The sequence below is a fragment of the Phaethon aethereus genome (genome assembly GCF_964289735.1).
Source record: "Phaethon aethereus genome assembly, chromosome: 17".
NCBI lineage: Eukaryota > Metazoa > Chordata > Aves > Phaethontiformes > Phaethontidae > Phaethon > Phaethon aethereus.
Window position 1 is genome coordinate 3,450,638 of NC_138593.1, and position 12,415 is coordinate 3,463,052.

Consider the following 12,415-nt stretch of genomic DNA (forward strand, 5'->3'; position numbering starts at 1 on the left):
TTGATAGAACAACCTCAGACAAGGAATTAAAGCCTTAGTATTTATTGGATTAATTAGAATAAATCAATCACAGAACTCTTGCTGCATGATTACTGTATTCACTGCAGCTAAGTATGAAATCGAGATTGAATGCCTTGCTAGTATATTAATAAGTGCATTCTCAAAGCGTGGTCAGAGCTTTCAATACTACATGCAAAACATTTCAGGGATGCAAGAAAAGAAACAAAAAACAAGAGTGAAATTTTACACGTTTCTCTCCATGAAAAAGTAGCATCAACTTACCTGGACACCAGAGAAAATGCTTCGGAGCAGATGGCTGGGCAAGGGACTAGCCTGATGGCAATGTGTCCAAGAGCAGCTGGGTAATGTACCCTCATCACCGTGTCAAACACTGTTGTGATGGTGTTGACATCCCCTTGCTTAGAGCTCTGATCACCACTTCCTGAGTCCAGGATGTTTCCTCCATGGAGTACCAAGAGGAGGACATGGATTTCACTTGGCTGCATTAATGGCTGCACTGATTCATCCTAGGTGGGAACGAAAGAGAGCACAGTAGAAAGGCCTATTTTGCAAAGACGGCTTTTTTGGTCCAAGTGCATTTTATGCAAATTTTATCACCTTTTCTTCCCCAGACTCACTCATGGTGCATACAATAAATGCACTATCCACATCAAGTCGAGTCATGGATGAGGTAAAAACAATCTGTGAAGCCAGGTATTTCCAGCAGAGACAGTATTAGCCACAATACAAGGCCCTGGCAAGCCCCATCTAAAGGGCTAAGTTCAGTTTGGGCTATCAACAGAGATAATTGCAGTGTGAGCAGGACCACAAGACAAGAAACATGGAGACCTTCTGAACAGAAATCGAAAGAGTTCTGCGTGATGTACTTCGCAAATGAAATGCCTGCTCTCAAACACAGCGGAGTAAAGAAAGCTAAGAAGGGAAGAGAGGCACTTAAGTCAAAGGACAGTGCAGCTGCAAGCACAAAAGAGTCTGAACTGATCCTGCGTAAGTGTAGACTGAAAATCAGGTTTCTGAACACAGGGGGTATGAGGTTTTAGAATAACATCTGCAGGTTTGTGGGTAAGAAACTAAATTTTCTTCAAGAGGGAATGTGCTTAATTTAAAGAAATGGTCTTTAGATACACCTGGATACAACAGCTGAGAACCTGACCCCTCCTTCCAAGTCTCATATCCTACACGTGTGCGTGCACAAACGCACGCACACTGCTGCAGCGTAGCTGACCGTCCGAAGCAGAAGGAATGCTGAAAGTTAAAAAAAAAGTTGCATAACATTGTAGCCAGGTAAAACATGGCAGTAGTAAAGACATTACTTGTATGCATTAGGGTGGAAAAATAAAGAAATAAAAGATGGGTGTTGCTTTCTGTTGGGGTGCTGAGCTCAGCTGCATCAGTTTACAGTAAAACACGTTCAGGAAAATTAAGAAAACAAAATCAAACAGGTCAGCAAGTGGCAAGTTACTAGGGAAGAAAAGTTGTAGGAAGAGATCAGTCATTGCATCTGTTTGTCTACGACAAAAGTTATAAATAGGATTTCAAATTTGCTTATACTCTTGCAAAAAAGGAACTGAAAAGAAAAAACTTCAAGACCCAAGGACTGGCCAACATCTGGCTGGGAGACTGCTGCATGAACACAGTAAAGGTTTTTATTTTGGCTGTCCAGGTCGTTTGCTTATTATGTTGAATCAATTCCTTGCCTAAACAGACAGGCTGTAGTTTGGGGGAAGGAGGGAACTGTATCTGAAACTCCAGAGTGGGTTGTCATTAACCGCCCTGCCGAAACAGCTGTAAGCCCACTCCTGATGCCGCAGGAGCAGGTACAAGAGCATCCATTTGTACTGGCCGCATACTATAACACAACAGAGCAGTAACTATTTTTAATATCTATTCGCTACCAGGGCTTTCAGTGTTACGGCTCCCATACAGACTCAAATCCCCAACCCCAACACCTTTGAGATAGCAGGTGCCAATCGTTCCTCCTGTGCCTTGACCCCTCGTGCTAGCAGAGACAACATCTGAGAACATCCTAGGCAACTCCCTGTTGAGGCAGAGAAACAGCCATTGGGAGGGTGTGTGGAAGGGGTGGAGGGCAGCAGTATTTCCATTCAGCAAATTCCTCTCATTTTAGCATCTTTAGTCACCTGTTGTTCTTTGAGCAGTGACTGAGTCCCTGACAAACCTGCTGGTGGGAGGAAGGCATGCCCAGGCACACATTAGCAACCTAACAACTAGCTTACATTTTTACCAGATAATGTTAAAGCATGTCTTAATACACAGCCCACCAGAAGTATTAAAATTCACATCCAAGTCTGTAATAAAGATTTTCCAGCCCTCCTGCATAAGAATGGCCTTTAATTATTTAGTACCATTACACTGTATTAATGCCTGCTCTTTAAACCTTCTCTGATTCCAGTTTACAGTGCCTGCAAGGTGAACTTTTGCCTGGCTGGAGGCATGGGAGGAGCGCTCTCAGCACTGCCTTTGCTTTCAGACAAATGTTTTAAGTGCTCATTTGGAGAACAACATGAGTTAGGTCATCTGGAGGTTTATCAGCAGTCATTTGGAGGTTTATCAGCAGTCATTTGGAGGAACCTTTCCCTTTCAGTTCATTAACCTCTCCTCTTGAAGGAAGTGGGGAACATGCAAGCAACTGCCGATTTGTTTAGAGGTGGAGGTGGCTATTTAGAACTTTCTTGTAAGATCTGGAATCTCTTAAGACACCTGATTCTTGAACTACCTTTTGGTGATGGAGGCTCTTAACCTGAAAATCCCTGCAACAGCGGCTAGTAATTTCATTCTATTTTAATTAGACTGTTTGTGAACTACTACAAATAACTGCCTTTTTCATCTCACTTTGAAGTCTGTTCTTTTTCTAAAATGAAGACAGAAACACGAGGGAGTGGCGTTTGCACAGCCCTCTGAAGAAAGCAACAAGTTCTCCACACCATCTTGAGCTCTAAGAGAAATCTTAGGGCTGTGACTTGCTTATCTTGGGGTGGCGAGAGCCGTTCCTGCCCCCAGCCACCCACTCTCCCCATGGCCCTTGAGCTCTCAGTCTATTACAAAAAAGCCAAACCACCATGAACTTACAGCCTGGCACACGGAGTAATACCAAAACCACGCTCATGGTCTTTAATAGACCCCAGCATAACTTGGGGAGTTCCACAGGCACTCTGCAAGCAGCTACATCTCTGCAGCACAGACAGGCAGATGTTGTGCCTACTCAGGCAGGAGGAGCCCAGCCACTCCAAGATGCACTGTCTCAACTAGGACACTGAATTGCAAAAGCCTGTGTATTCAAGTCTAGAAAGCTTGGCTGGGTATTATTTTTTTGTCCAGCGCACTGATACAGGCTATGCTATAACTGGTTTCCAAACAAGACCCTGAGCAGCTCTAAAAAGTGGGCTACAGCCGAGCTGTGTCACTTGGACCACTGCAGCCTGCACCCTGGTGCTGCAGTAAGACGGCTCTCCTGCTCCCACGTCCACGCTCATTCGGCATTAGCAGGATAGCTCTACCCAGCAGTGCCTCAGGCAGCAGTTATCCCTGCAGGATTAGGGTTTTTTTCCAGCTGGACACCTGATACTGCCTGAAAACTATAGAGCATTTTCTGTATGATGTTCAAACGATGGGTGAAATAATCCCTTAACCTAGCCCTGAAGTCAGCACGCCGAATGATACACAAAGACAACGTGCCGCTTGCAGCAAAGGGAGCCGTTTTACCCCATTTACCCCACACAGACATGTTCCAGCAACGAAAGATCTCATTACAAGAAACTGAAGCACTTACTTCAATGATGCTGAGCCTCTCCACGCTGGAGCCAACATGGTACTCTGCTGATGGCTCATGATACAAGTCACCTGGAAGCACAGAGGTTTAAAACGTCAGTGCTGCAAGATGGTGTTTAGCAAAGACACCCTCCCATAGACACCGCTTGTGCCAATGCCTCTCAGCCCGTTCTGCTTCACATCTCCTTAATTATTTCATCAAATTGCCCTCTCCCTCCCACCTCCTTCCACCTGAGAAGCCTGGGCAACACTGGGTCACTTATTTTCCAGCAATTTCTCATAACCTGCATAAGCACTGAGGACAGTGAGGACAGAGCACTGTGACCTCTTCTCTCATTACAGCGATCCAGTATCATTGCTTTATTAAGGATGGCCACAATGGGAAATCCCTGCACAATTGTCAGAAATGATTGGTTTCTGGGAAAATACAAGGAATTGCTTGAACTGCTTGGGGGAGCAGAGATCTGATGTGTTCATACACCTGTGCCTACACAGACCAACTTCGTACCAGAAAGCCTAAACGTCATCTTCCACCACACCGCTACATGAATCGATCCAGCTCAAGAGCTAGCTTCCTTTCAACATGGAACGTAACGATGAACAGAAAATAAAACCAAGGCAGATACAGACAAGAACAAAGGATGGAGCAAGAGGAAGGAAGAGTCAGGAGAAATTCAAGTCATTCAAGACAGAACCGGAATATTTCATCATTATACGAGAGAATCCTGGCTGTCACACAAAGGAGCTTAACCAACGTGGACAACAAAAGAGAATCAAGAGCTATCCCCACTCCCACTGGGCAATTCTTTTTTGGCAGTACTGGGCAGTCATTTTTACGCTCTGTCTCAGTGTCTCCTTTTGTGAGATAAAGATAACAAGTTTTACCTTTTTCAGAATGTGGCTGTAACAATTGCCTGGAAATACTGTTAAATATCACACATTTTTTAAAAAAAATTACCCTGGACATCATCGCATTCAGGGGTTTCAATTTTATCCATCAGATCATTGGAACTCCATTTGGTTATTTCTTTCGGGAACATTTCCTCATTGTCGGACAAGTCCTCTTTAAAAAAAACAGATTTTTTGAGAGTCACACACACACAAATATATATACAGACAAGAGCAGAGAATGGAATTTTAAATAAAAGGCCCCACAACTCTATGTAATCTTATAAACATTTGGATGGCTTATGTCATAATAAAACATGATACTTTACCAGCTTTTGTTATATAAAAACCAAAGCACCTTTTGAATAGTAAAGAAAATGTTTCAGTTGCATGTTTTTAACAAACAAAAATCCTAAAGCATGGAAAAAATAATGTGGATTTTTAACGCTACCATTTCAGGTACCAAGCTTGATGTTCTTCTTGTCATACTTTCTGATGATGCTAAAGCAGCCAGAATGCTCCAGTACAGGAGAGGACAAAGCCATGTTTGCCACTGGGATCCTCCCAGACCTGTCTGAAAGCTGCAAGATGTCTTTGGGGGAAGCAGTGACAAGGATCACTATTTTTAATAGGACCGAATCCCAAAAAAAGCACGAGTGATAAAGGAAACGTGAACTCCCTAGACTATCTTTAGCCTGATTTCCTTAGGAGATGAGACTCGTTTGATCCCACTGAGCGCGCGCATCTGCCGTTTCCCTCCTACCCCAGGAGCTTCTGAATCCCCTGGCTCATTTCAACTACATTGATAAAGAATAAGGGTCCCCAAAACATTATGTTCCTGTAAGTGTAATTAAAAGGAAGAGATATATAAAGGAGAGACCCTGTAAAACACCCCACGGTAATATCCAGAACATAAGATTAATAGCCTTGCGCTGTAGCAGACATCGGAGGAGCGATGCCAGGTTAGGTGAGAAAGGGGGGCTGCCAGGCAGGTGACACTGGAAGGCAGGCTTGCGCTTTGTGCCCCCATCCTACGCCCTAATTCACCGCAGCAAAAACCTGACACAGGCAGGAGTCCAGCCTGTCCACGGGCCTCTGCTGGGACTTCCACAGGGAAACAAGCAGGTAAGCCCTGCGGAGGCATCACGAAACAGGCCATTAGCAGCCAGAGCACTGGGAGAATTCATCCCAGCGTCCCCACTAGACACCCCTCCACCCACGCCTGTGCCTGCCGGCCTAGGTTGGGTTACCCAGCACGTGTGGACTTCCCCCACGGGAGGCTGAGCTTGTTCAGCCCAAGTTTGAACATCTTTTCAGCAAATCCGAGCAACAGTCTTAAAAAAAAAAAAAAAAAAAATATATATATATCTATGTATGTGAGAGGGACTAAGTGCAGAGCCAAGCAAAGACCAATTATTTTTATGAGTTTCTATTTACACTTTGACCATAAAAAGAGAGCAACCTGGAAAGTTTGCATCAGCATACCGTTTTCTTTTTCAGCTATGGAAAAAATTTGAGTAAATCCCCATTTCCCTGCGCAAGGGAGTGTGGAGCTACCTGTTCGGAGCAAGAGGAAAGCACAAGCATACAACACACATGCTGGCAGAGAATTAAGAGGAAGATTGCACTCAAAGCTCCTCCAGCAATTTAATCTAAATATTAAACTTATTTCCTTGAGAGGCTTAATTACAGCCCTTATTGCTGCTCAAGTGATCATTGAATGGGATATTACTCCTGTTATTAGCATTTATTACAGGATAAATATTAGATATTGCTGTATTTGTCACTATCTTTACCAGACTATGCCAGTGAATGAGGATGAGTGGGAAGCCGGCAACAAGAAATCTTCTCTGGCTCAGGTTACGCCCACTGCACTGCGAGGAAATGTGTGTGTGTATATGGGAAGCACTTCTGAGGAATTCTGCTCGGTGTTGACTCACATCCTGATCTGTGCCAGTTCCCATGGTACCAACCCTGCAAGCCTCCCCGGCAGGATGAGCCGCAAGCGGTGCTTCATCCCCGCTCACAGACCCGGAGCTGGGACACGTCATCTGCGGGCCGAGGGGCAACAAGAGGTCCCTCCCAAAGAGAGGGCTGTGTTGAATAGCACACACATCAAGGCTTCAACTTGTAAGCCAAAATCCCATCAGACTAGGCAGACTTTTCAAACCCAACCGCGCGGATCGCAAAGGACAACCGGTACGTAAACGGAGACACGCTGCGTGCTAGCAGAACAGGAGCTGCTTTTTCTGTTAGCAAGCTCCTCAGTGTTGCAACAGAGATGCTGATACCAACCATGGCAAAAGGCTCATTTTTGTTAATCCTCCTTCCCAGGCCTGTTAGGAGCATGTCAGGGATTCCCTGGGGGCCTGGATCCCAGGCAGAGCCATCCCTATCTCAATTTTATTACTGACTAATTAAAAAGGCATAAAAGAGGGTGGATAGCAATGATGCCGTTTCGATGACTCACTCCTCTTTTCTTGTATGTATATTGCTGCAATAAATCCCTTACATAGTTTTTGTAGATGCTACATAAGTTAATAAATAGAGACACTTAAACTAAGCTGGCCCTTCTCCTTCCAGACAAGAGACACATTCATCCCCTGACTTGCACGCATCCTGGCCATTTAAACTGCCATTGTGCAAGTCACTACTCTACAACAGCACACCGCTTTCTACCTCAGAATTTGAGATGGATGCCTAAACACTTGGTGCGAGAACTCGTCTGGAACACGACGCTATCAATTTTTGAGACTGAATTTTAGCTGAACATCAGCGAAACCCAGCTGAATGTCAGGGAAATTCTGCTTTACAAAACTGGGGCATCGTCTTCTAACAACTGCGTTTCACAGAAAGGTCACCAACTTCATCAGCACACGTTGCGCATCTAACTTAGATTAGCATTACAAGCAGAGAGAAGACTCCATCTGTTGTTCAGTAGAGATGGAGTCTTTCAGGCTTAAATACACATTAAGTACAATATATAAAATGAGTGCAGTGGAACAAAGCTTCTTCACACACACATGCACAGAGGAAAAAACACCACAGCTTTCTCCCAGTACAGATAGTCAAAATTACTCAAGAATTCTGGAATCAACACTGATTAATTCTGGCACCTGAAGTACCTTGTTGCATTCACTATTGTATTTCTTGGAATGGGAGAATAAGGAGTTAATAAAGGCAAACTTGGGTCTCTTCAGGCCCAGACAGGACAATTAATCATATCTCCTACTGATTAAAATATAAGTTAGAAAAATAATCAGTCATAACTGATCCAAAACCATTAGGACACACCCACAGCCCAGTTAGCATTGCTGAATTTTACCCATTTGCATCAAATACAATACAGCTCCAAAGATTAAGACGGTTCAAGATCCCTTCAAACAGATCACACCGAATCTGAAATGTTGCTGCGTTAAATACGAGAGTCTGCTGGGTGATGCTGGGGATGCTTGAAGAAGCTGCACTGATGCTGCACATATCTTGGTTAGAAAGGAACAGACTTCAAACAAAGCAAAAAAAGTCTCGCTTCCTTCCCCGCTCACCCCCCACCCTCATGCCTTCCGTTCTCTTACCCCACCGTTTCAGGAAACAAACCATGGTGATTTAGGCTCCACATACCATGTGCATCAAAGAATTCATCATCTGAGCTGTCATCTGAATCTCTGGCAATGCTCTGCATCCTCCACTCGGAGATACTATGGCGTGAGGGACTTGCTGGAAAAAACAAAAAAGCCTTATGCGACAGGCTACATCGACAAGACGGAGAGTTCCCAACATGATCTTTGCTGGAGGAAGTGTCGTGTGTTCTCTATGAAAATTCACTGCTGCAATATTAAAAACACAAAACCCCGATGATGCTGGTGTGATGTCAGTGTACCGCTTTACAGATCCTGTTTGTTTACTGTTGTTAGAACCTGCCAGCAAGATGCTACATTAAAGCAAGCTGTTTGTATCACTCATGCTATTTTGAATGGCAGCTATTTATAATTGTTAGCAGGACGTGCAAAATCAGCTGGGTTTTAAAGTTTGCAATTAGGAAGGAAGCAGGCTGATTGGAAGCTTTCTTCGTGCCTCTAATCAGCACACAAACTGTACCTCTGCTTCGCTAACTTTCGGGTGGGTAGCTAAGGCAGAGCAGCCTGGATAGAAATAATCTGTTTTCTGGAAGGAAATTGCTTCCACACAAATTGGATTACAGATCTATTTAAACTTTAAACTTGAATGATTTAAACAACATGCTATTCAACTACTTCATAGGGAGCTGTGAGAGCGGCTGTCCTGACAGAGCGAGGAGAAAACCCAGCGGTCCTTTTGGTTCCCGTTTGCCTTCCTCTTCTTAAACCTGCCTGCTCCCTTTCATTTTCCCCTCCAGAGTTCCCTGCACTAAACAGAAACATACTAGGGCTTTTCCCTGTCTGGGTTTTTTTCCTTCCCCAGATATAATTTAGCACCGATCCAGCCTGAAACTCTTCTTGGCTAAACTTGTTACAGAACAGCCGTGCTGTTCTGTAAGGGACCGCTGTCCAGAGAAGGACAAGACAGAGGGTTTCTCCCCTCTTTCAGATGGCTCTTGCGTGTCACACAGCGCACACAAAGCGCTTGCAGCAGCCACCTAACCTAACGCTGCAAAAACCTGAGGAGACTGACAAATTCTCATTTAGCATCTATAAAGACGCTGAAAAGGCTCTGGTTACTGCGACGGCTGCGCGAGCCGTTTCGTGCTATCGTTGTAACGGTGTTCAATAGCTAAATCAAATTCTTCTAATTTTGCCACCTGGTCGTCACATGGAAAGAGGATGGAGATCCTGTGCAGAGTCATCTAATTGCAGCTCAGCATTGGCTCAGCAGCCCCCCAACTCCCCCACCGCCCACCCCTTTGGGAGCAGCAAGCGAGGAGGTTGGCAGAGCAGAGCTAATGCACGCTGAAGTGACGTCAAGGCACTCGCATAATAGTTGCTAAAAATAGAGCATATAATAACATATGGGATGGCGACAAGGGTCCTGCTAGCACCAGAGGTCTCGCTCGGATGGTATAGAAAGAACTGAGATCTTTTGGAGAAAGGGCGTTGCTTTTTTCAGCTGGAGGTAGCGGTAAGTCGAGACAGCCCTCCTTGCTTCCATATGTTAATATGCTGCCAGCATGAAGAAGGATTAAAATATCTGCATGACGTACTTCCCAGCACATCACAATCCATTTCTTTCATTACTTTTTCTTGTAAAAGCTGAGACATTCTGCAGTTTAAAAGAAATTAATGCTTTGCTACCAGTGAAAACCTTCGAGTGAAATCCTAAGAGGTCTGAAAACTACAGATTCCAATGAACATGTCAGCACTGGAAGAGGGGGCTCATAACAAAGAGCATAACGAGAGAAGGTCACATCAGTAGAAAATCCTGGTGCAAGTAAAGTAGCCAGCATTTTCGTCTTTATACAATGATTTATGAAGCATCTGGTCGGTTCTTCCCTGGGGCTCATTCCAGTGAGTCATCGCAAGGTAAAACTACTGCTCATCTCTCATTCACCCCGTGATGAAATCAGTGATGGACTGCTAAATAAAAATGGAGACTCAACTCACAATATTTAGTGCATACAAGAGACGGAGAAGCTTCACCCACCCAGATGTCCCCTTTCACCATCACTGGAAGACATGCTGCCCCTTGGGGTTTTCAGAAAAATCAAGATTTTTTTGCCCGCTTGCTGTGAGAGCTATCACCCTGCTATCAGCTGCACGTGACTAAAAGGAGAGGGAACGGCTGAGGGTTCAAGCCTTCTTTCTGCAACTTACTGAGGATTCAACCCTTTGTACAGACGGCCCAAGGAAGGGAAGAGTACACAACCAAAAAAGGTGACAGTCTGGAGAGAGGTATATGACAAAACTCAGGACTCAAAGCTGAGTCCTTACAGGGTATCCATAGCGGGCTTTAACGGCAAAATCCTGAAAGCTTGCTGAATGGTATTTAAAAGGGAATATAAATGTGATCCCACCCAATCCCAGGCTGTGAGGTTTGGTTTCTGAACAGCTACTGCACATCATCACCAGTGGAAGGCAGCAGCCCTCACCCACTGTTTTGTGGGGTATCTGCCTTAATTTCCCCAGCAGTGGGTGGGGATGCTTTGCTGTGTGAGCTACGCTGCAGCACCCGTGGAGCCAAAGACCCGCTTTTGAAATGAACGGCGTGTAGCAGCATATAACCCCGGCCAAGGAGCACGGGGTGCCTGCTGTAGCTGCCTCCTGGAAAACAGTGACCCACAGCCGGGCCAGTTCTGTGACACAGCAGACAAACAGACATCCAGAAGGGGAACACCACTGAAGGACCAGACCTCATAAAAGCCACCAGCGGCTCTTGGGTAACAAGGGCTAACTATCTCTGCGGCCACTGTGTTTGCCTTCATCTGAGACCCAGTGCTGCTAGCCAGCTGCTTCCTGCTCTTTTGCTGGGTTTTTTTCGTAATTTCTCTGCTTTTGAGATTGGCAAGAAATCTGCCATGTGCCACCGAGTCACAGTTACGGGATGACTACAAACCCATAACAGGTCACCTGAGAAGACTGAGCCTCCAACACCAGCAGAGAAGGCCTCCAAGTTAAAAGGACTCACAGGTGAAATATGCATTGTCCCAAAGGTGCCAGCCACAAGGAGACATGGTCCTACCTCCCAAAAGCCCAACCTCCATGCAGTTCAGAACAGCAAGTCATCAGCAGCATCTCACCTCCTCTCTTTGAAGATCGTGAGGACTTGGAAGAGGTGGACCACTGCTTGGTGAGCGATCTTCCAGAGGCTGTTTCGCTGTTACCAGCGGCATCCTCTGTGTCAACAGGTGAAACTACGTTGGCTTCAACATCCTTCTCACCAGGATTGTCTTTGACACCATGCTGCTCAGCATCATTTTCACTGCAGAACTGGGCCATCTTCTGAGCCAGCATCAACTGTGCCTCCTTCTCCAGCTGCCGGATATCCTCAATGGTGAGCCCATACCATTCATCCTGCCAGCACCAAGCCTGCCGATGGGCACGGACCATGACCTTCCGCAAGCCTGCAAAGCCAAAATGCCCTAGTCACCAGTGCTACAAACTGCAGGAATCAATGCATTCCCTTCCCCAAAACCTCAAGGTACTGTGGCAAGGATATTACAGTGGCATCAACAACACAGTGCTATAAGCCGCAGTAAGGAACCATGATACAGCAAGTGTCAGGATGGCAAACCGGTCACTTCATTTACTTTGTCTCCTCAATTCTTACTAACCAACCATGCACTGAAATATCAGCCAGTCTTCTGCAACTGCTTTTAACTTGAGAAGGGCTTCCTAATTCTGGATCCAGGACTTTGCTCTGTAACTGCCTGCACCACCAAGAACCAGCCAAGCACAGACCACAATTGCAACTCACAGGAAGTTCTGGGAAGTTGGAACTTTTGGATCCATCCTTCAAAATGAAGTGTGTTCTCAAACAAAAAAGCCGACATCAATAACAAAAACCATGGATTTTTTTTTTTTACCCAGAAGAGTTTCAAGTAGTTCCTTCATGAACACTACGTAGCCCATCACAATTGTTACATGACAAAAGCACATCTTACATCAGCAGTGCTAAGACTAAAACCTCTCCTTTCCTTGGAAACCTGGTTTCTGCACCTGGCTTCTGTGTATCAGCAAAACAGGATCACAAATATCAGCTTCTGAGATAATGGGATGGGAAGCAAAGTAAGGGAGAGAATAAAGAT

General features: G+C 45.1%; 1 protein-coding gene across 3 annotated transcripts in view; it reads right to left on the minus strand.

Moving 5' to 3' along the window:
• Positions 1-12,415, minus strand: part of PITPNM2 (phosphatidylinositol transfer protein membrane associated 2) — a gene marked incomplete at its 5' end in the record, with an annotated part of 66,709 nt that overhangs the window by 28,124 nt on the left and 26,170 nt on the right. For all 3 annotated transcript variants that reach the window (XM_082007708.1, XM_082007709.1, XM_082007707.1), the window contains 5 exons: positions 283-527; positions 3,812-3,882; positions 4,769-4,873; positions 8,320-8,415; positions 11,408-11,731. In XM_082007708.1, coding sequence (XP_081863834.1) covers positions 283-527; positions 3,812-3,882; positions 4,769-4,873; positions 8,320-8,415; positions 11,408-11,731 — 841 coding nt within the window. The remainder of the gene's footprint in view (positions 1-282; positions 528-3,811; positions 3,883-4,768; positions 4,874-8,319; positions 8,416-11,407; positions 11,732-12,415) is intronic.